The following is a 25,335-nucleotide window of genomic DNA, read 5'->3' on the forward strand; positions in this document are numbered from 1 at the left end:
GAGGTCTGCTGCATCCGGATTGTTCAAAAAGATAAAAACAATGGCATGGCTTCCCTACCACTCCCAAATGAGACTCCAGATAAAATGGTTCTGCTGTGACTCAGCAATTTCTCCATTCAAATCTTCCACAATTGTTTAAAAGGATTTCACTACCACAGTAGCACTTGGCAAGCCGTTTCCCCCCCTTTGATTAATATGTTAATGTTTACATACTACAGCTCCAGAAAATTATTTTCCTTAAATCAAATCAAGTCACATATGGATGTTTTAGATTTTATTTTTAATTTTATTTTTACGATTTTACATGCTGTTTTTCAGGATAGATGTTTCTTTGGCATTGTGTTAGGTGTTTGCCCAGATGTTGACCACTGTATCCATGAGAGCATTTATAACAATTTTTAGGTAGCAGAGGAGAGAAAGCTCCGGAGGTGAAAAGTGATTCATGTAAAAGTGATTTGAGTGATCACCAAGTATCTGATGTTAATGTCATTAAAGTGCTGTTTTATAATCTCTGCCAGCTTGTGCTAATTAAGGACAGAGGTCTGGGGATTTGCAAACCCCCAAAGTCTTATCTGATCAGTCTGCATATTGATCTGTCATTTAGCCTGGGGAAGGAGTACCTACTGAACAATGTTGCTTTGCACTTCAGTAGCAGCCGTCCTTCCAACTCTCATCTTTCACATTGCTATAGGTTTTGGGAGCTGGCAATGTTCTGAAACACAAAAATGCATTCCCAAGAAAGTCTTAGACCATGATATACAAGTGCAACTGCTTCTTTAAAATTACAGTTCACTGAAGGTATTAGCACCAACTATTGTTCATTTTAAGAAGTTATCCCCAATATTAGATTAACTTTTAGCAATATACGCTTGGAGTAACTAACAGACAACATTAACATTTAAACTAGTTTTAGCATTTCAGATACATCCGGCTGGCTGCTATTGGGAACAGATGCTGGACTAGATAAGACCTTAGCCTGATCCAGGAAGGCAATTATCATAAATACGGCCTGATCTTTTTTTCATTTCACTTTGTTCAGGTAGGTTAGGTTTCAGAAAAGACTGCTCCAATTGTTTTCTCTTAAATTTAACCTAGTACCAAAATCAATCCAAACTGACCCGCCCACAAATAGAACATTCTACTGGGGCTTTTGTGCTGTGCAAGCTATCTTGAAATGAACAAGAACTGCATTAAAACACAAGAGTTCCAAAGGACTGGCTTCTGGTGAGCTGTGCCCAGTGAAAATAACAAATCATAAGCTTGGCTGTACCTCTGTGTTGAAGTTAACTGTGGCAACAGCAACCTCTTTAGCTCAAAAGCCACTTACATTCAACTGAGAGAGAAGTAGTAAATGATTGGTGTTAATACTGAACTCAGTGAGGGCTAGCAAATGGGAACTGCAATAGCTCTCTGTCTCTGGGATGCTCTCCCCAGGGAAGTTCGCCTGGTGCCTTCGTTTATACACCTTTAGGCACCAAGCAAAAACATTCCTTTTTAACCAGGGCTTTGGTTGACCTGATCAACATCCCATACCCTTTTAAAATGTGGCCGTTTTGGGGGGAGGTATTAGTGGGTTATTGCTTTTATTTTTATTTTATATGCTGTGATATTTTTATGTGAACCGCCCTGAGACCTCCAGGAAAAATTCAATTAATAAACAACAACTACTACTACTACGCAAAATCGAGGGTTTTCTGATCAAAAGCAAAAGGCTTCCGTTTGGATGTTCATCCAGCATTTAAAGTGGCTGAACTCTCATGGAAAAGGCAGGATTCAGCTTGCAGGTGGGGTGGTCTTCAACCCAGTTTTATATCTGGGTTTTAGGGCCTTAGCCTTCCTTTATACAATTAAGGTGGGTGCACCAGCTGAGCTGCGTGCCTTTCTGAAACTACCTGATGTTGCTACAGTGATTCCTTCCTTAAGTCATCTCTTATCTTGAGGTAGGGCTGCCTTTGAAAACAGTTTGGAAAGTTCAACAAGTTCAGAATGCTGCAAGCGGGCTTCTTATAGGAGTGAAATCTAATGCTTGTATTCCTCCCCTTTTGTATTACCCACATTGGCTGCCAATTCTCTTAGATTGCAAGTGCAATTCAAAGTGACGGTTTTGACCTATAAAGCTCTAAATGGCTTGCAACCAGCTTACCTGAAAGATGCCTTTCCCTGGTTTTCCACAGTCCACCCCACTTCAGTCAGCATTCTGTGACCACTGAGAACGCTCATGCTCAATCTTTAGGTCCTGTCCTCCCACCCCCCAATACTCTGAAAATACCTCTATCCTGCGGGTCAGTGGTGCCTCTCTGACTACATAAAAACAGCACTAGGAGAACTGGGATTGCTATTAGTGCACAGCACAAATGATACACTATTGGAGTTCGAGACATGCAAGCACTTGTACGGAAGACTGCTTCTGCAGTATGAAATCTTAAAATGAAAGCAAGACTCACCTGCGAACAGGCTGTGCAAGTTTGCTACGAGGCACTGGTATGCCCCCAGCGGAGGGGGCACTAGGTCTTGGCAAACCACTCCTCATCCCTGTTGTCCCTGCGGGTCTTGTAAGTGTAGCACTGTTGATGCTGCTGGCTGGGCTTGGAGAGACTGAATTGGGAGCTGCTAAAGGCCCTGGTGAAGAGCTGCTATGTGAAAGCTGGACAGCTTCTGGAACAGCAGAGCTAGGTCCATGGTTACTAAATGCTTTTACCGGCTGTCTCAGAGCCAGAGGAGATGGTGCTGCTGGGGACCGGAATTTACTGGGAGAAGGAACTGGAAAATCATCAAAACAAGAATGTCATTTTCAGTGGCGAAGAAACAACAAAAGGCAGCTTAAAAAATAGGCAGAAACTGTTTCAGCACCTGCAATGTACTATAGATTTACACAACACAGAGGTATTGATGTTTTAGACATCTTTTTATAAGGTCAGAGTTTGTGTATAGCCTGCTACACACTCACAATGTTCTACTGAAGGAGACTGACATTTGATGTCTGGCAGTATAAAAATGGACACCTATCATCAGTTATGCTAACAGACAGAGAAATAGTTTTGTGCCTATTTTGGTCTGACCGTTTTCAACACTTTCTTTGGGGGTAGATATGTGTTATGCATACAGTCCTTCTCATTCAAATTATTCATAAGATGATGTAGCAAACCTAGCAGAGTTTGTAATGCACTGCAGATTTTTTTTAAAAAATGCATTTAGTATGAGAAATGCCCATTGCTACTGAATTTGTTCTGTACACTGTGAAAATACATTTATTAGGGAGTATACCATAAATATGAGGCAATGTCTGAGTGTTAAAAGCACCCTAATGGAGAAGGTTTTAATCACAGACAATATAAGATGCTATTCCTTTAAGAATAGGAAGTATAACTATAGTTCACAGACAGTGTGGCTAGACCTTGCGTTTCACAGAGGTGGACTACATGCTGGAATCAATATGATGAAGGCAGGGTTTATAAATAAAAAAACAATACTACAAACTCACACTAGAAATTATTGGAATCTAAATTCACATAACCAAGTCTGAATTGCTCTTAAAGCTCTGAAAACTCCCATGACCCTCAAATTACACAGGCTACAGCATCTTGAGAAAAGATAAAGGTGTATAGAGAATCCTTATTGGCATGTTTCTGGGGGAACATTCTACAGTGGCATTATGGAACAAGACAAGCCAATGATCAGACAATGAACAAACACCCCAGGCAGCAAAAAGCCAAAAGCAAGTGAGCTGTTTCAGAAGAGACCAATAACTACAAAAACTCCTAAATAAGAAAAGTAAAAAAGTACAAGAAACCTCAAATGTAATTGCAGGATTTAAAAGGCTTTGAACCTGTAATGAAATAATGGATGGAGTTTCAGTGTGCTACAGAAAAAGGTTTTTGGAACAACTGAACAATGTTTATAACATGAGCTTTATGAATAAAACTGAAGATGTTTTTGGGGGGGGAAATTCTTACAGTCTCACATACCCTTTAAAATAAAACAAAAACTAGATTCCCTAGTCCTTTCTATTCAAATTATAAGAAAGAGCATCCAAGCTCACTTTATACAATATTTCAGTTTCCAACACCCCACTCTGCCCACTTACTGCACACAGCTGTGAATTTTGCTGTAACAAAAGGTCCTTTACAAGAGGAAGCATGTGGCTCAAAAAAGAATTTCTTTGTTTGAGCTCCAAACCCTGACCAGCTTTATGTAATTATTAATAGACTGCCTAGTTAATTCCATTACACAGAAGCCTTTTGCTTACAAAACATCTATGAACATCCACGCTTCTAGAGAAACTATCCACACTGATACTTTTCAATATTAATGATCTCAAGGCAAAACTGAATGGTCTCCCGTATATGACATAATGATGGCCCTTCACTTAAGGCAAGCATTGCAAAAATAATAATAATGGAGGAATATGTAGTAACAAACAACAACATGTGTGTTGAGAATAAATACCTTGCGTAATCTTAGCCCTATAGGTATAATCTATCTGTGTCTACCGACCCACCCACCCACCCACCCACCCACCCAGAGTACTGATCAGCAAGCAACATCCTAATATAAGAAGGAAAGGAGAATTATAGCTTCTTGTAAATAACTGCAGTGAAGTATGCCACACAACCTAAACTTGTCATTTCCTGCTTTAAAAAGGAATTTACAGTATTCTAAAACAAATGCAAGAGATTGTTAGAGGTATTTTATAGGGCCAGAGAAGTAGCATATTGTTGAACTTAGGTGGAAGAAGACATTTAGGTTATCCATCCATTAACCATTCTAAGCAGAAAAAGGACTGGTGTTTCAGGAGTAAGGACACAGAAAGCCCTAAAGTCCAAAATAAAATTCTGAGACAAAATGTGCTTTGTGAATGATCAAATACTCTGGACTGCTATTGAGTGTATCACAAAATATCAATAAATAATTAGAACAATGCTATGGTCCAAGAACAAAAAGAACTGAGATAATGGGCTTCAAGACCTTGCGTCTAAAGAAATCATTCTTTCAAAAAACTATTGTACCAAATCACATAAATTCTGAACTGACTAGCTTTACACTGTACCCACAAAAACTTTCTACACACCTAGTCATAGCAATATGAACATGAAGAAGCCTCTCCAAAGATAATTTGGCTAAGATTATAAACTTTTAATAGGGAGCCAAACCAAAATGACATGAATAATAGACGTAAGGCAGAATTCTTTGAAAATGCTACATGTGTATTCTGCAAATGCACTGCACTTGGCAAATGTTTCTGCTTCAAAATACTTAGAAAAAATGTTCTTTAAAATATCTCATTTAGCAATGACAACTGCAAGCTATATTTTGAAATTATGTATTATGAACCAAAGTATTAAGCAGATGTTTTAAATGATGTGTGCTGATTTTATACAAAGAATATTGAAGTTAAGGGCAACACAATGGGATAGATAATCTGCCTAAGTCTAAACCAACAGCTCCACCTTCAACCAGGAGCAGTTGTTAATTTCTGAAAAGTATCCAAGTTTTCCAGGCTTGAAGAATTTGGTTCAGCTATCCCAAACAGGCTACAAAGAAGACTGAATAAAAATGACAACTAAGGACCCAATAATTAAAGGTCTATCTGGAGAGTGTTAGGCAACCTTAGAACTGTTCTGAATATGCCTGCTACTTTAAAATAAAGAAGAAGGCAAGTTGAATTAAATAGCTGTTCTCTTTAGAATTTAGCTTAGCACTAACTTTTCTTGAATTGTAAAACCATTAAGAGGTAAGAGTAATCAATGAGTTCTTTAAAATCATACCCAGTCTTTTGAGAACTCCAAGACAGTGGGCAGTGCTATTGCCCAAAACAAAGGTATAGGCACCATCTCTAAACCTAGAAAACATGAGTTTGCCCCAACTTAATATAACCTACTCTTATTCTTCTAAAGCAGAACATAGGATAAATTCTAACACAACTGATTATTTTATCAGTTAAGGTATTTAAGCAATCCTAAAGCAGTGCTGATAATAAGTTTTAAGATCAAAGCTTGCTGAAACTTAGCATTTATTTTCATAAGAAGCATATGAAGGAAGATCACAACAGTCAACAGCTAGCCAATAGTCAATGCTGAAATGTTCTATAAAGGAGCATTTATGCCATTACATTCACCAATAAAAGCACTTGCTGTTAGACTCCAGTTGCATTATTTCAACTGCATAAGTCTAAGCACAAGGGAACAATTTTCTGAATTTAACTGGATTTCATTAAATGGCTGTAAGCTAATTTACCTCCTTTGGTAGCTGGAGTAGGAAGTAGCTGTTTGGTTTTGAAGGCAACACGGGGCATTTTTTTCTGCCTTTGCAGAGCTGTTGAAACAAAGACATGTCATATCTGTCTAAAGAGAGAAGATAATGAATTCAAAGTTCACTTAAGATTTTAGGACCTTATCTACCTAGGAAAAATCAGGAAGCAAAAAAAGCATAACAGTTTTCAAAAGCTGTTACGGCTCCAGTAGTAGTAGTAGTAGTAGTGGAGGAGGAGTGCTTTGCTTTGCTTTGCTTTACAGAAGTGATGCTCACCACACTAAGAAGGATTGCAAAGGTAAATGTCAGGTGCTTCTTCGTACAAACTGTGTTAAGCATTTTAGCAGGCAAAGAGTTTCTTGCAGGCCAAAGCCCAAGGAGGCAAAAATAATCCACACGCCCAGAAGTGAAAACAAACCACCAGCCAGACATGCCACAGCCAAATCAGTGCAAGGTTAAATTCAGAACACAACGGTCACATTTAACTCAACAAAAGACACAAAACTTCAGCTCCAAATAGTCAATTCAGGAACATAGCTTCTTTCTTCTGAAGTTGAAGAAAATGTGTCATAATATGTATGTACATATATATGCATATTTATACACAGGAATTCACACAAGACTGATCACTTATTGAAGCTAGTATTTCTGCTTTAATCAAAAACTAATTCTGACGTATAAAGAAAAGTCAGGAACAAGCTCAAACAACAAAATGTCATCTAAAGCCAGCTGCTGTATCTAAGAGGTCTCTTTGTAAGCTAATGCCTGCCATAGATAGAGAGGACCATAGAGGCAAATCAATGCTTGAAAAGCATTCAAGTATGGCTGAGAATTCAACACAATATGGTGGTCCTCCGCAACTGTCATCCTCAGACACAGTTCTAACTTAAGTCAAAATAAATATATATATTTCTGAGTCACATATACGTTAAAGAAACTTAAGTAACTTGTAGGAAAGAAACATGGAGCTCAGCCAAGCCTTTCCCATCTTTCTTGTGTGTGAAATATCTCATAGGATCAGTGTTGCACTCGGCAACTGCTAATCCAGGTTAAAACAAAATGCTCTTAAAATCGCTTGAATTTTAAGGATCCTGATTAAAGCCAGGTTCTCAGCAGTTTACTAGCACATTGAGTTTTAACTCAGCTTGGCAAATAACAAAACTCAGATAGATGAAGACAAGGGGGGGGGGGGAATCATGCAAAAATTTAGGCACTGCAGAAGTCTGTAGCCTTCTCCTTAAACGCAGATCAAGTCAAAAGCAGGCTTCACAAGAACCTGCCCCGCACTTCTCTAGGTTTATGACTATGCTGAGCAACATGGCATTGAGAACTAGAATGAGAATTATCTAGATGAAAGTATAACTGAGGAAATGGTGTTCTACTACTGCTACATTGAATTGTTAATACACACCAAGAAGCACTTATTTATCTTTGGTTCCCCATCTCCCTTCCCTTCAGCAAGGAGAAATGCGTTCTTTTTGCTTTGGATAAATGGATGTGCCCACTTTTTCTGACGGTACAAACTTAAGCATGGCTATTCAGAAGTCAATTCTGTGGGGAGGAATTGAACGTTGCACTGTTGCAAATGTTCCACCAGCGTAAGCATTTCTGCTGGCCCAATGGAACAATCTCTCCTCTCCTTCCCCCCACGCACTGTTTTCTCCTGAACTCCCCTTACACAGCCAAGGGGGGTTGTATTTATGATTCCACTATTAAGTCACATATATAAATCTAATAAACAACAACAATAATGCCATTAAAAAGTGTGGCTTACTTAAAAAATAATAATCTTATGGACTGAAAAAAACTATTTAAATATAAATATTAGTTCTTACAAATATAGTTCAGCCCACAACCTTCTATAGCGGATAGATAGACATGTAGGATATACTGTTTGCTTTAATGCTGTATAAAAAGCCATGGGTATGTTACCCAACCAACACTTTCTCTGACAAGTAACATCAAAATACAGTTTCAAATCAAGTATTTAACTCATGGCAAGAAATGCCTTGCTAAACAATGCCAGAAAAAGCCCACCTAGTATCTTGCCTTCAATGATGGAGAGAAGCATTTAGGAATCTCACAAAAAATGTCTTGGTTTAGAGAGAGACATCTTGTGACCATTCATTCCACAGACTGCATTAATATATGCTTCCTCTGTATATTCTAAACCTACTGGGAGTTTAATTGGATTATCCCAATTCTAGTGTTCGGGATAATTTCTCTTTTCACACACATGCTGCTCCATATTTGTTCCAGCCCACAAGCATCTTTGCCACACGTTTTTTGCGACAGTTCTAGAATTAAGATATCCTTCTGGAGACTGAGTGACCAGTGACCAGAATAAGACATAGTGTTTCTAATACTGGTGCACTATCAACTTGTACAGCTATTTTATTTCCAACCCTTTAGAGATTCCTAACCTTGAATTTGCCACACCTCCTTTTAACTTCACAAACTGTTTCCCAGGTAGTTGGAATCGATTCGATGTATACGTCAAGTTATAATTAAAAGCCGCTTTGCGCATGATCAAACATCTGCCACTGTACTGCTAACTGATTCAGTTGTAGAGTTCCAGAGAATCTGCTTAAGCGTTTACCATTTGAAATAGCTTGGCGTAATATGCAAAATGTCCAAATAAGTTTGGAACAAGTTAAATACTACTGACCCCATTATAAACATTTTGTTTTATACTGGCAACTTTCCAATCCTTTGGAAAGGAGGGTGATTTTAGTAGCAAGTTGTGCATTATAATTAATAAATCAGAAATTTAACGTTTTGAGTCTAAGAACTTACAGATGAATGTGACGCTGCTATGGTAGCATTTCTTGTGCATGACATATGTCTTCAGTAATACATTTGTTGAGAAAGTTGCTCACATTGATTCCACTATATCAGTCAATAGCTAAATTAACACCTTTTTCATTCTACAATTTCAGTTTGGTAGAAGACTGCAAAATTTGCCTTCTGTGCTACTTAATAGTTTAAAACAAGGTTTCAGAAAAAACCACACTTAAGAAAATGGAACCATAAGGAGGTTACTAACTTGTACGAGAGGTACAGAATGTTCAGGTGCCCATTTTTCATGAGCTAGAACAAGCCTTGAACAGGACGGAAAATGAAGCCAAACAAATCCAAATTTTCAACTTACATTTGCAAAGGTTTGAAATAATTTTCATCAAGACTTCTACAGGTATGTTAATGAAATATATTTATGTTTATACAAGCTTAAACTACACTGATACACTGCCGACATACTTTTCATTACCACCACCCATATGTTAGGTATTGCAGCTTGTGAAAGTATAAATTAGGGAGTGAACTAGAAGCAAGAAAAGGCAGAAGTCAATGCAACCCTCCCAAGTTAATCTCATGCAGTGCAACAACCTGAGGAAAGAGTGAGAAGACCACTGCAAGTGTACAGTAGTATTTTGCAAAAATAAACAAATAAAAACCAGTAAATACAGGAAAACCCCAAAGAGCAGAACCTCCATATGCAAAATTACATATACACAGGGATGCAGAACCTGTGACCCTACAGATGTTGGACTCCAGCTCCTATAAATACCAGCCAGCAAGGTCATCTAACAGGTACCCCATCCCTTATCAACACAAAAAATATAAGTGACATGCTGTTTTTTTAAAAAAACAGAGAAGCTCCCATTAACACTTAGAGAAATTTCCCTTGTGATTAAAATAAAAGTTTTTAGGGGGATTTTTCATGAGGACTAGGGAGGGTGATTAAGCTCCCTCTCTCTACCAACCATAGGCCAAATACTGACTAGGCCACCTGAGTGGTTGCTAACTGCAGTTAAACAAAGGTACACATAATGTTAAACCATGTATTTGTGTGTAATTTGGCTATAGGCTTCCAAGAAAGCATTTGTTAGTTTTTCAAAAGGGAAGGAGAATGCAAATTTCAGTCCCAAAAAAGGAAAGCACTGCCTACATTATTTTTGCATGATAGGGACCAGATTCATATCCTTCCTTACAAACAAGGAAATTATGATCAGGAATTGAAAAATCAGATCTCCATTTATATAGGCACACCTTTCAGACAAGTTCCATTAAGGGAGAGGCTGATTCTTTGGCAACATGGATGTGTAAACACTTACTCCTCAACTTCTATTAATAAAAGAACCTGTTCATACAAGACCTTATTACTCTTTGATCCCATAGTTCTATTACTATATTCAGGTTATTGCATTATGTATAGTAATTTACAATTTATCATTTGCAGAAAGGAGTGCCAACTTTGTTCAAAAGGACATTTTCCTCTGGTGAATATTTTTATATTTTCTACATAAAATTATTGTTTCAAAACAATTCAGGAGACAAGCTTATGGCTATAAAAGTGTATGCCTCTGAAAATGTTTATGTATGCAGCTGATCCAAGTAATTCAGTTATGAATGCTGAAAAGTGAAAATAACAGTATGAAAATGCAACTTCTTTCTTTTAAAATTTATAATCCATCTTTCAGGCTGGCAGGCACTTTCGAGTTTGATGTCATAATTTTCAGTCATTCATCTGTTGGAGGTAACAGAAATCCTGACTCTCATTTCATATTCACTTCAACTGCTTGATACTCACTGAAATTTGTACCAAGGCAGAATGGCAAAAGATGGGAATGGGGACCATTAGTACACTTTTTACTATCACTCTACGGGAATCAAAAGTGTGTAGCTGCAAATTGCAACACAGCTAGGGGCTTTATAATTCCTTGCTTAGGCATGTTATTTGATAATGAATGCAAGCTAAATATAAAAAATGCAAGTTACACTTGATTAGCAAATCATAAGAGTTGGAAGGCATCCTGAGGGTCATCTAGTTCAACTCCCAGCAATGCAGGAATTCTGAACACAGCCGTCCTTGGGTGGGCTTGAACCACCAATTTTCTGGTTAACAGCCAGACCCACTGACCCACTGCACCACAGAGACCAAGCTTATGGAATGTTCAAGATAGACCGCTGCAGAAAAGGCTTCCTATTCAGGACAGCAGACATTAAGGAAACCATCAATATTGAGAAGTAATGTGGGATGACAATGTACACTTACTTCATTGTTAAGTACTGTACTTTGAAATGCTCATTTGCCCAACATACATCAGATCTGACCAAGCTTGCATTACTTGAATGAAATGTCTAATCCCTTTACCATGAAACTGTAAACACGCTGCTAATTGTTTTCAGCCGACTCTCAGAAGCTGTGTTTACAGCATCACTGTAAAGATACTTACTGGCTGAGGGTTGAGGTTGAATACGAGATATTCCTCCATTTGGCACTTGAAAGTTTGAGTCACTTCTACTGTTTTTCACAGACTCAACTTGGATGTTAGATGTCCTGGACAGGTTTGGAAGACTACGCCTTAGTTTCTCTGTATTAAGGAAAGATAACAAGAACACCACAACATACCATCTGATGCAGGAGACTGAAAAATCATGGCAACCTGAAACCCGAAGGATGAGAGGGGGCAAAGTTTGCTACAAATCTGCATAAAACAAATGGTATCTGCCTAATGTTACATTATCAAAATTACATCTAAGAAATTTTAAATCTAGTAAGACATAAAATTACTAGATTTAAAAAATGTAAAAAGAGAAAGAGACAGAGATGGAGAAAGCAAGTACAATTTGTCTATTTTTTTCATCCAGAGCAAAACTTACTTTGCTGTCTGGTAGGAGGGGTTAGGATTTAAGGTATAGAAGTAAGAAAACTGCTGGTCTACTCCATTCTAATATCTCAACATAACCATGGTGAGCAAATGTGTACCAAGAAAGCCAAAACACATACGGTAGTATGCATACAGACTCCATGTAGATAGGTCAGGGCCTGCCTTTTCATCTTCTCTCTACCATCATTTGCTCATGACAGTTATGTCATGAGAATATGACCTTTTTACATATGTCACTGTTGTTTTGGGAAAGTAAACATTTTATCTATCTATCTATCTATCTATCTATCTATCTATTTGATTTATACTCTGTTTTTTTAAGAAATCTTCCACAAAGTGGCTTACAATATTTAAAAATACAATGCTTCTTGCTTTATCAGCTAAATGGGACTTCACTGGAAAATTTCAGGTTTTAAAAGTCCCACCATGCAGAGATATCACTAATATTCACCTTCACGATGGCATAAAACTATTATTTAAGCACCACATTAAAATTATGAGAGAGGTTCTACTGTCCTCAAATGAAATCAGAGTTTAGACATGAAGAATCCAATAAATTAACATTATTTTAGTTTCAACTTAACATAGACGTTCAAGTCTTTGCTCATGCTAATCAATTTTATGGCTGTATCGAATCAACCTGCACTTTGATTCTTCATACCGTATTTACTGTTAACATTTAGTTAAGATTCACTTTTGAAAGGACCAGTTTCAACAAGCATAGTTATATTCTTTTCTGACTTTTTCCTAAAAGGAAATATGCTTTCAAAACAACAGCGCATACTGGTTTATAGTTACAGGTAGGTAGCCATGTTGGTCTGCCGTAGTTGAAACAAAATAAAAAAATTCCTTCCAGTAGCACCTTAGAGACCAACTAAGTTAGTTATTGGTAAGAAGTGTGCATGCAAACGAAAGCTCATACCAATAACTAACTTAGTTGGTCTCTAAGGTGCTACTAGAAGGATTTTTTAAATATTGGTTTATGTTAACTTTTGCTTTCTCCAAAAGGCAGATTCTTCTAATTGTTGTTGTGGTTGCTTTACATTAAAATGAACAGTGCACAACTATATCCCTATGTCTGAAAATTCTTGGAAAGTAAATTGAAGTGCAAACTTGAATATGTAGAATAGTCTCTGGCCATGTGCTGAATTGGTCATTAGAACACTGAAAAAGTCAACCGTTACTGGCCAACTGAGTAAAATAAAGCCATGGAATTAGACGTAAGACTGTGGGCCAACATAACATTCAACAGCTTCCTTGAATGACCTCTTAAATTTAACAGACTTAAAGAAGTCAAGCACCCTTGGCTGCTTTGGAGGCATGTCTGTCTCCTTACGATTTACGTCATTCAAATACATTTGATTCCACAAGTTTTCATGTGTGGCACACCCATTTCCCATCTACTTTGTGGGATTTCTTTAAGACAGATAGCAAAATTTCTTGTTGGTTGTTCGTGTGTCCCTGCTTTTGAGGGCAGTATAGGAGAAACAAATGGAAAAGTTCAAAAGCAAGAAAAATAATGCAAGTAAGGGGGAAAGAAAAGATTAGCAGGACTGTTCAAAGAAGCTTGGTTCATCCTGTCCAAAAATTATACCAGAAATAGATTTCAGAAGCTGCATTTATTTGCCTAACATATATAAAAATAAATTCCACCCCTGCAGACGGACTCCCACCACATGCAGTTGTATTGCTATAGTGTTGGAAAGAACTGGACAGGATCCCTTGCCACACAAGCTATGGCCTTTTACTGCAGCAGCGCACTATCAGAGAAATGTGGGGCAGCATCACCATGGACACTCTGACATCTCTATGGACAGACAACTGTAGCAGCAGTCAGCTTTTCCCTAGCTCCCAAGTCCACTACTGTAGAAAGCAGACGAGGGCCCTTAACTCAGCATTGAGAACATTAGGCATTTCTTGAACCAAAGTAAAAAATGTAGCAGCAACATGCATTTTCATTTGTACCGAGGAAACGCACTGTCTAGTCAGACTTGGGAGAAGGAAACAGACGATTGTCTGAACCAGATTTCAGAATTGTCTGATTCTTTCAACCAGCAGCATGGTGCATGGGTATATGCGCATGCAAGAAAGCATGGGATATGCTAGGAGAACGTGAAAAGAAATGAGGGAAAGCTTTGTTTTTCCAGCCACACTATTACTTTTGCTATATCAGGAGTGTCAAGAGTCACAAGGTGCAACAAGCAAACATGGCACTGACCACATGCTTTGATGAACTCTGCAGAACAGGAATACAATTATCTGTCTCCCCTCCCCGTTCAACACATCACAACCTGATCTTGGGCCTCAGCACCAGTGCTGCTACTCACCTTTCTAGAGTCCATCTCAGTTTTCTTTCTGGCTCCCTATTCTACCCACCCTGAACAGTCAATAGCAGGCAGCACATTTGATAATGATTGCAAAGAGTGGATTGCAAAAGGATGAAGTAGAACCTCAGCGCAGAAAGTGGAATAGAAACCTTCTCCAGTAGCTGGAGACTTTAACCAGTATTTTCTCCCAAATGGATAGCTTTTCCAGGTTCGATTTTTAAAAGCATGTGCAAGGAAAAGGTTAGCAAGGTTGCCAGTGTCAAAGCACATCCCTCCCCTCTGAGAACTGTAAATTCTTTTCTACTGGACTTCTGCAAGAGGACTTCTGTTACATTTTATAAAGTTGACCCATTCTGGGCTTAGAGCATGTGCAGGAGATAGTGGCAAAACCTGTTTAGACAGATACCACAGGGAGAGAACGTGTGTATTGTGAGCAATAATGTTTCTATATTTTATAACCTTCAAGCTTTGGGGAAAAGGTACCATCTGTACATAGCCACAGGATTATGTTGATTATTTAAAGAAAAAACAAATGACCGATAACTAATGGGCATGGGTAAAGGTGCTGGGAGGACAAGACAAAATACCCCACCTGTCTTCACCAGGCCTCAATTTCTAAGACTGTGCCTTGAACATAGGCCCTAAAGAACATGCAATTCAGCTATGGCAGCATTAGCAAGGATTGTGATGCAGAGGATGTACAGAACTCAAAGCTTTAAAAACAAGGAACTGAAGGGAGTGAACAGGAACATGAAAGCTTTAAAGAGCTGAGTTAATGGATCCATTTACAGGCAAACTTACTATATAGTGAACTGGTCTTACCCCTCCCCCTTCCACAAAGCAGAGTTTGCAATGCACGATATCTGAAGGCATGCCTCAAGATATCGAAAGCAATTGAAAAGCTGAGGAACAGGAACATCCAACAACAACAGAAAAATAACACTGCCAAATATTGTTTGTGGGATCTCCTAGCACAGGCTCAGGGTAGAGCTCTCCATAGTAAGTGAGAAGCCAAGCTGAGTGATCATCAAGCAAGTGCCGGTTCTACATACCTCGTCAAACTCCATTCAAAATGGTAACATCCTTTAAAATGGAAATGCTGACGCAACAAACATCTTGGTGACCTTTTTCTTCTGTAATGAACTTATGGTTTGGGGAACATACACAGACAGCTCTATCTAACCAATATTTATTCTATTGTGTCCTTTGGAGAAAATGACTTGAGAAACTTTGTTACTAGAAAAATGTCAGGAATGTGTGTTTTTTAAAGAATCTTATTATTGTATTTTGTAAAACCGACCATACTAGAATGCTCATGTTCCTCCCACAAGTTTAACTTCTACATTTCCAGATGTTAGAAACAGAGTTTTAAGAATCAAATTAAGCTGCCTTATTTAAATCCTCATGCAATGTTTCCTATACGTTAGATCAGCCAAAAGCCAAGTGTACGTTGAACTTGTTGCTTTAATTCACTGATGGGGAACCTTAGGGCCAGGACACTCTCAGGAGCGCCAAACCCTTCACTGGCCCTGTTTTGCATCCTCCTTGAATGTTTGTGCCTTGCTAGAAGGTATCCTTGAACTCTAATAATGAATTCTGCTTGTCTGGATGGAGTCCAGAGAGGAAAGTATGTGTAAACAAGCCTATTGTATAAAGGTAAAAATAGTATTTATTACTCTACCCACTTTGGCTTCTATCCCCACCCACAGTCATGTGGCCTAGAAGAGATTACAGCCTCTAGGCAGACAATGGTTCACCATACCTGCTTGAAAATGTATACTTTTCTTTCGTATGTTCTAATACTAAACTGTAGATTAGTATTAACTACGGTTTAATGTACTTAAAAGGGACGTGGGTGGCGCTGTGGGTTAAACCAGAGCCTAGGACTTGCCGATCAGAAGGTCGGCGGTTTGAATCCCCACGACGGTGTGAGCTCCTGTTGCTCGGTCCCTGCTCCTGCCAACCTAGCAGTTCAAAAGCACATCAAAGTGCAAGTAGATAAATAGGTACCGCTCCAGTGGGAAGGTAAATGACGTTTCCGTGCGCTGCTCTGGTTCGCCAGAAGCGGCTTAGTCATGCTGGCCACATGACCTGGAAGCTGTACGCCGGCTCCCTCGGCCAATAAAGCGAGATGAGCGCCGCAACCCCAGAGTCGGCCACGACTGGATCTAATGGTCAGGGGTCCCTTTACCTTTAATGTACTTAAGCACCTTGCTCCTCTCCTACTCCTCACTGTGCAGCGGAAGGGGAGAAAACAAGCCTGGATCTGTTTTGTCTTGACATGAACCTGGGCTTGTGATTTGTTTTGTCCACATAAACCATAAACAGTAAGCCAAGAACAAACCTTAGCTTCCTTTTGTGGTTTTGTTTACAGAAGAAAAAAAACGAGTCCAGCTTTGCATGTCAGAACAAGCCAAAATGTCTTGTTTCAAGCTTGTTTCCTTCCATGCATGGCACTGTCAAAAGCAGGAGAGAAGCAAGGACTTCTGGTGCATTAAACCAAAGTTTATTTTAAAAGGTAGTTTCATGTCGAGTGTGGACCAGGCTAATGACTGAATGCAAGGGGCAGGCCCTTTTCAGATCTGACATCAATTCTGTAGTATTCCTTCCACAGGTAAGCCCAGCTAGGTCTCATTTTGTCATCTAGTTTGAAAACAGCATTTTAGGGAAGCATTTGTGTGTGTTTTTCTTTGCTAAAGCATTCCAACCCAAACTTTCTATTTATCTGTCATTCTGTTGCTTGGTTTTGTCTTTTATCACATAAACCATGCTTATTTTGCTGTTTTATGTGTAGTAAATATTTTATATTTGCATTGGTTTTGTGTCACTCTTCTTCTAGATATTCTGCCTTTCTGATAAACTGCTCAGCACTAGAGAAATTTGAAAACTAAGCAGCCACAGAATGACAATAATCTATATCTACCCGAAACTCAATTAGCTCAATTACTTTCTAAGCTTATTGATTTCTAGTCGCCCTAATGAAAAGAATGGTCAAGATGCTTATTCTACATGTTCTTGCATGATTCTCAGCAGATTCAGCAGAAACGCCACACCATTTAGTTGGTTTTAAATACTACCTACCGCGCAACTTCCTAGGGCGCTCAACACACAAAATTTGAGACCAAGCCCTTTACCTTCGTTTTTGACATTGCTAGTCTGTAAATCTGTGGGATGGCCTTGAAGTGAAAGACGAGGCTGCTGCAAACGAGTAATCATAGGCTGAGGTGACACTCTGCTGTACTCCATCCCTCTGGCAGGTGATCGAGAGCGAGGAGAATTCCGTGGGGACTGCTTTGGTGAAGGCCGCGGTGAATTGCGTGGTGATGGAGAGAACCGGTTAACAGCTGGGTGCACCGCATGATGGCAGCTGTCTTCTTCATCTTCTAAGCTCTGCGCATCAAGTTCCTGGTCGCTAAATGTACCTCGCCTCATAGAACTGCACGACGAGCCGGAACTACGCCGAGAAGCAGTAGCTGCATATTCTTGCCGGAGACCTAACAACAGTACAGACATTGTCTGAACTCAAGTTCTATTTGCATGTCCGATCCCATTTGATTCTAAAGTCACTCTAAGTTAGTACAGTGGTACCTCGGGTTACATACACTTCAGGTTACATACACTTCAGGTTACACACTCCGCTAACCCAGAAATAGTGCTTCAGGTTAAGAACTTTGCTTCAGGATGAGAACAGAAATCGTGCTCCGGTGGCGTGGCAGCAGCGGGAGGCCCCATTAGCTAAAGTGGTGCTTCAGGTTAGGAATAGTTTCAGCTTAAGAACGGACCTCCGGAACGAATTAAGTTCTTAACCCGAGGTACCACTGTATAAACAAAGAGCTTCTCTTCCTCAAAGGAAGGTGGGCATCTAACTTGGAAATTATTTATTTTAAAATTTTATTTCCTGCTTTTCTCCATAAAAGAAACCAAAAGCTGCTTACAAAAAAATAATAAAAAATACCACAAGGACAGTTCAAACAACAAAACAAAACTGTTCAAATAACTAACATCAGTTTTCATTACTGACACTAAGAGTAATGTAAAACAATTCATGATAAAACCAGGAGTAAGTAGTTTAACCCAAATTAAAAACTCAGTAAAATAAAAAGGCCTTCTTAGCTCACATGATTTAAAAGAGAGGGACAACTGAAACTGGATTTTGTCCAAAAATGAACTGGAAACCAGTGCAGTTGAAACAAAACTGGGGTGATATGATAAGATAAATCAGATTCAGAAATTAATCTGGCCACCGTATTTTGCATGACCTAATATTTCCTAGTTATTTGCACAAGAAGCCCTAAGTAATATGTGTTACAATAGTCCAATTTGGATGTGACCAGGGCATGCATGTCAGTGGCTGGAAGACAGGTGGATCAGTCAAGAATAATTCAGACTGCTGAAGGGAGGAGAAGGAAATTGGATCTGGCCAGTGGGCCAATCCTGCATTCTTCCACCCTTGGTAGGCCATTTTAACACTGTTACTATACCATCGAGTGACCCATCTTTCCTTTGTAGCACGACAAGCTGTGCCAGAAAGAAAAATTAAAACCAAGATGTTTCCGACAATTAGCTCTGACTTCAAGCTCTGCTTTTCTGCTGTGATTGGCTGGCTGTGGACTCCAAAGCCAGCTGATCTCAGCAAAAAAGTGGAACTTGAAGTCCGTGCATATCTGTGGAAAAGTGCTGACTTCAAGCTCTGCTTTCTGCTGGGATCAGGTGTGCTACAGAGTTCTCAGGGAATACAGCAAATCTCAGTGTGTTTGAAATCAGCACCTATCAGCTTATTAGCAAAGGAGATTTGCTGTCAATACAAATGCACAACCAGGAGTGCACTTTAAGGCTCCCGGTTATGCACCGGCAGATTCAACTCCACCTGCCCCTTTGGGTATTCTACCTTTCCTGCCATGATAGATGTCTCTTTCAAAGGATCTGCCCCACCTTCAGAAATTCCTTGCTTTAAAAAATGCAGTTAGGAACCATTCTTGCATCAGTGGAAAGCCCATCACAGGTCTGACAGTGATAAATCAAAGAAAGAAGGAATCCAGATTTTTGGGATTGAAACCTATGTATGTGGCAGTCAGAGCTGGAGCTCTCGGTCTAAGTGGCCATTCACACTGGATGTTGTTGTTTCCACACACCCCAAAAAATATTTTCTTGGCCTATTTGTTTCCAGGATCCCTCACTTTCCTCTGCTCAGTCTCTGAAATAGGTAGACATTAGGACAGCTCAGATAATAACTTTATGGATTATGATACATATACATTTCATACGAAATGAAGAGCAAGAATCAGTTCTCCAAAAATCTAAGTCAAGATTGGTGACTGAAATGACCCACAAGCATACTTACTTTCCTCTTGCATCCGTGCTAAAATTTGCACATCTGTTAAGTCATTTAGTTTGTAATTTGAACCAATTGAATCTTCATCCATTTCTGAAGCACTTAATTCACTATCTATAGAGGATTGTGGGCTCAACGGAGGATTTCTATCTGCTGAATTTTTGTAATGACCTATAAGAAAAGGAAAAAATAGAAAAAAAATCTAAAACCTTTGTACTATATTGTCTCAGTAATTTAATCGGTGGTGGTGGGGACTGTGCTAGAAAAAGCAACTGAAGCTAGCTGACCCACAAATTCGCTTTTCCTTGGTTTAGGTGCAGATCAATTTACAATGAGTCAAATGGCATTAACCTTGCTTAGTGTAGATGAAGAAAACGTCACTGAAGAAACAGAATTAAGTTGGATGAAACACTGAAATGTTTTTACAGTGCCATTAATTTATGTAATCAATTCAGGCTTCAATTCAACTCAATTCACCATTCTGAAAGTGTATTCAGGTTCCATTAATTTACACTCCATTCCTTGATATTAAGTAAAGACAAAACCGTGGGATAACTACAGAGTAAGCTGTCCTGCCAGCCTTAACTAGGTTGGGGGGAAGGTAACCAAACCTATTGTTCACCTTCAGTCTACCTGAGAAGTGCAGCCTTTAAAGAGGTGTGAGCTGGTTGCTCCAAACTCAAGACCACATGGCTCTAACAAGCCTTTACTGTATTCCTGAACCAATAAACCACAGTTTTAAACTTACCAAACATGTGGTCTTTTTCTGTGCTAAAGAAGCGGCAACTTTGGAAAGAACTTAGACATATTTTAAGAGAATGATATACAGCTTTACCATGCTGCATATTTTGTGATTTTAAATCTCTGCCAAAGAGTACTTGCCCCTAACTTGGATCTGGGCATCCAGTCACAAAAACGATCATTCAAAATTATGCTTCCAGGGGTTTAAAGAAGAATGAATTTGTAAGAATCAAATACCCCACCCCTTGCCCAAATAAAAGAAATAGTGTGACCCATCTAGAACACATTTGTACTGTCTCTGGAATGTTGGGTGTGGACATGCTCAGGTTTGTAGGAAGTTCATGGCTCACCTTAGAATCATAGTACTCACATCCACATATCTCGCACACAATTTGCATGAAGCGGAACAAGCCAGAGAGAACATTGAATTCAAGCATTCCCTCCTTCCCTCTCCTCTCATGTGGCCAGACAGCAGCTTATACAAAAATTACTTTCACTTTTCTGTAAAGTTGCCTTATTAGTGCATCCAAACTCAGGACCATGGTTTATCACCAACTACAGTTTAGTTTAAACAAGTGATCTTCATAGCTCATGGGTTGAAGGTGGCATGTTTTGAAACTGACCATAGTTGTTCAGAAATAGCAATGGAATGGCATGGAACACATGGCTGTTCAGAAATAGCAATGGCACGGAACACAAAAATATGACTTTAAAGGAAACTTTAAATAAATGTTGCCCAAGCTGTCTTTCTGGCCATATGGAAGGGACCACTTGTTGTGGTCTAAGGTAGCCTTATATATTTCACAGGACTATTGCAAGAATAAAGCAAAACAGGAATTACACAGTTGTTTTACAATCTGATCATTATTTTTGAGACCCTTACCTGAGTTGCCAGGAAGTATGAGCTGTTTTACTAAAGGAGGTTTCACTGGTGTGGAGGAAGGAGAGTTGAAGCTACTGCTGTAGGGACTGCCAGCATTTGGACTATAGGAGTTTGCATAATTGACAGTGCTGAACGGATTACTATAAAGGCTGTGTCTCTTGAGAGCTGTATAAAAGAGAGGGCGGAAAACAGTGTTCCAGTGCTAATTGTTTACTTTAAATGTCATAAGGCTGTAAGCCTTAATCTCATGTAGTATTAAGATAACCACAAACCATTTTGAGCTCAGCGGAGGAAGATCAAAGGAAAAAGGAATAAATAAAAAGTAACAAGTACTGAGCTAAATACTTCAGTTTGAACAGTTGTGACATTAAAGGAGGGAAAAGAATTAAGGGTCCTGGGCCAATGGGGTTTCAACCATTTTCATAAGGAAAATCAAGAAGCTTGATATTAGAAAGGTACTTTCATGTGCAGAATACAGAACATCTTCACGTATTTGGCAAATGAATGCAATCTGGGATTCTGGCAAGTGTCTCCCTCCTGCAACATGATGGCAAGGGTTTTGCACAACACAGCCCCCAACCCCTCTTGCTTTTTTATGTACTCCAGATTCATCTTCTGCAGCATGTGAAATAAACTGGTCTATGTTTGGAAACACCAGAAAAAAAAATAAACTGACATATGAAAGTACAGAAGCTTGTTTCAATCTGGGCAAATCTTCGGTTTTTAGAAGTCCATGGTAAATATGTTGGCAAATATGAAGTAACAAATTATGACAGCTTAGAGAGAGATTTTTCAGAACAAATAATATATTTTTAACTATAATGTTGGTCATTTTGGTTTTATTGTTTTTTGCCTGCTCCTCATAAACTGGCAAAACCACAGAGATGCTAGGCTCCTTATGCGTCAGCACCCTACAGCTCCATTTGTAACAAAAACTTATTTGTAACTTATTTTTTCTAAATAAACTATACCTGTTTTTGTTTTTTTAACCTGGAAAAATTTCCAGAAATTTTACATTACTACAATTACTTCAAGTATATATTCCCCCTGAAGTCAACTGAATTTAAAACTAACTCTCACAGGATCATAACTATTTTAAAAAATCAAGTTCTGATATTATTTTGTATATTTTATTAGTATAACGCTTATTCACAAACTCACCTGACATTGTCTGTTCAAGCCTATGGATCAATGATTTTTTAGCACATTCAATATCTGGAGTTGGATAATCCAATATCTGTCTGCACCAAACCAGTGGGCTAATACATTTATGCAATGGAGTCACTTTCTTCTTTGGCGAAGCATACAACCTAATGAAGACAGAAACACCACAATATTAAATGAAAATACATAAATTACAATCTTGGAACTTGCATGATTTTTCTTCCTTTAAGAAGGGAACACAGGTCAAGACTTGCTATTTTTAACTTGTGCTTTCCTCACTACTCCTGAAAAGAAGTCAACAGGTGAATAACCAACAGCAGATACACTACTGACTGACAATAGAAATGTAAGCAAGAAAATGTGTATCAGATTGTGGTAGGTTATCCCTGCTCTCTTGAAACCATAGCCTCAAATGACAATATAAAATAAGGAAAATTCCCATTCCAACACAATGTCCAGATATGGATGGCCAATGAAGTACTTATGCATTTCTGATTGTAGGTGACTTTCAATAGATACATAACAAGGAAAAGCCTATGGCTTCTGCTTCTAAAAAGATTCAAATCGATCAGAAGAATCTGCATTTAAGGAGTACTTTCTGTATATTTCGGCACCTCTAGCTCCCTTAAAAAAAAGCGGGTGGCACTGTGGTCTAAACCACTGAGTCTCTTAGGCTTGCTGACTGGAAGGTTGGTGGTTCGAATCCGTGTGACAAGGTGAGCTCCTGTTGCTTCTGCCAACCTAGCAGTTCAAAAGCAGACCAGTGCAAGTAGATAATAGGTACCGCTGTGACGGGAAGGTAAATGGTGTTTCCATGCACTCTGGCTTCTGTCACTATGTTCCGTGGGCCAGTAGCAGTTTAGTCATGCTGGCCACATGAGCCGGAAAGAAGTCTGTGGACAAACACCAGCTCCCTTGGCCTGAAAAGAAAGATGAGCGCCACGCTTCATAGTCGACTTTACTGCACTTAACCGTCCAGGGGTCCTTTACCTTTTCTTTTTTATATACTTTATCTTCTTAATGTCAGTTATGTCCCACCAGTGGGGGGGGGGGGCTATTTCCTGGGAGCACCACCTTTGTTGTGATTTTGTTTTTTTTTAAACCAACAACAATCAGATCTGTGCAATACTTCAGCTCTCCCTGCTTCATTCCCTCTCCCCATGATTTCACTGTATATTACTGTATGGATTGTCCCACAACCATTTTACAGTTTTGGAAAGGGAAATACTTGCCGTTTTCGAACTGAACATAAGGTAAACCGACGTCATACCAAATTTGTATGAAACTGGAAATTCCCATGTGTGTGCTACTGTGCAATTCCTAGGTGGGCACAATTATTATTTTTTTTAAAAAAAAGGTGTGCAAACTGCTCTGCTAATTCATGAACACACAGCCGTTTTTTGTCAGATTTACGTATTTGAATCAACAATTTGGAATGCAGTGATAAATGCAGAAGGGAACACCCACTGGTATGGATGAGAACAAGCAGACTTGATCTTCAGTTTCAAGCGTGTGTGTGTGTGTGTGTGTGTGTGTGTATGAATGAGGTCAAATTTGAATGAAGAAAATGTGGATTCCAAACACAAGCAGGAATCTGTTCACATCACAGGGCTTCCCTGCCTGCTGCTTCTTCCTGCTGCTGGCTGTAGGAAACCCCCCCCCCCCCAGTCTCTCCTGAGGGTTAGGAAATTATCAGCAATGGCATGGGAGGTGGTTTGAGATGGTACAGCAGGAATGGAGGAAATGGCTAAAATGAGTTGAGGCCGGAGCTCCGTGTATGCCGCATCACATGCAAGTCCCAAATGTCCCCACCCCTCTGCTCAGGAGAGGGAAGGTGGCGAGAAAAGCTATACTGCACAGATAGGACTTCCACATGTGCAAGTCTAGAAACTGCCCAACATGCTGTAAACCCAAATATTTACATCTGTGAAATATATGATTTTAACTAGTCAAAAAACCCCCAATAAACCAAGCAATAGCTACAACACTAAGCACAGCATGCCTCAAGTATTCATAACATGCTAAAAATGGAGCACAGAAACTATATTTGGGCCTCTTACAGCTTCAAACTTTTAATCTGGAACATTTATATGAAAGCAGCTTAAACAGAAAAAGCCACATAAAATCTCATTAAGTAAAAGCCGGAACTTCCCAGCAATGAACCCTCAAACATTTAACAAGTTGGGCAGAGAGTCAGACACACACATATCTGAGCTAACTTCGAAGAATATATTGGTGATTAATACCAATTATAAAAGTGACAGGATCATATTAGGAGCTAAATTACAACATTAAATAGACCTTCTCAATATACTTAGGGCTCCAAATACTGGCACAGAAAGAGAAACCATAGAATGAGGCTTTGTTTAATCTAATTACACCCTTTGCAGCATAAATGAAAAAATTCAAATGTTAATAATGTTATGAATTTAGGGAGGGGGTGGGCTGTATGCTTGAGCCCCCTTCTAATTCAGCATGGATTCAATTCCTGGAATAGTCATGCTAACTTCCTGCTGAAGTAATGGCCCTCCAAGTATGGGCCACTAAGGTAACAAAGGGAAAGGTTCTGTGCCAGATACAAAATATGTGCCCGCCCCTCCCTCAACTGGCTGGTAGTTAGAAAGAAAAAGGCAAGAGTTGAATGTTGTTATGTGAGCTAGAAGCTGGGAGACTGCAGGCTGGGAGACAGGCTAGGAAGCTGGGAGATGCCTGATTTTCTGTTGAAATCTAAGGCTGTGACTATGAGGTAAGCAAGATCCTTTAAGGGTGTTAATACTGTGAACCCCTCCATCATAGGCTCAGATTGTATAGATGTGCAAGTAAACTATTTATCATAAAGACTCCACAGTCTCCGCTGTGCCTCATTCCAAAGGAAACATGAACCCTAGGTAAGTGCCTGGAAACCTTGAAATCTCACACTGCTCAGAGATTTGGGTGGCATGCAATAATATGCCTGACCCCAAAAAA

At 39.2% G+C, this 25,335-nt stretch overlaps 1 protein-coding gene across 4 annotated transcripts in view; it reads right to left on the reverse strand.

Moving 5' to 3' along the window:
- Positions 1–261: 261 nt before the first annotated feature.
- The window catches only part of SLAIN2 (SLAIN motif family member 2), a 32,669-nt gene continuing 7,595 nt past the window's right edge, over positions 262–25,335 (reverse strand). Inside the window, exons 2-9 of one of the 4 annotated variants that reach the window (XM_081019994.1) lie at positions 22,366–22,514; positions 21,205–21,369; positions 19,590–19,751; positions 17,383–17,742; positions 11,487–11,624; positions 6,235–6,312; positions 2,445–2,760; positions 262–712 (exon numbers count right to left, since the gene is read on the reverse strand). In XM_081019994.1, the coding sequence (XP_080876120.1) occupies positions 646–712; positions 2,445–2,760; positions 6,235–6,312; positions 11,487–11,624; positions 17,383–17,742; positions 19,590–19,751; positions 21,205–21,369; positions 22,366–22,514 (1,435 nt within the window). In that variant the 3' untranslated portion in view covers positions 262–645. The remainder of the gene's footprint in view (positions 713–2,444; positions 2,761–6,234; positions 6,313–11,486; positions 11,625–17,382; positions 17,743–19,589; positions 19,752–21,204; positions 21,370–22,365; positions 22,515–25,335) is intronic. The other 3 variants (XM_081019996.1, XM_081019995.1, XM_081019997.1) reach the window with 3 other exon arrangements.

This window comes from Podarcis pityusensis (assembly GCF_964106645.2).
Source record: "Podarcis pityusensis genome assembly, chromosome: 9".
NCBI classification, from domain to species: Eukaryota; Metazoa; Chordata; class Lepidosauria; order Squamata; family Lacertidae; genus Podarcis; species Podarcis pityusensis.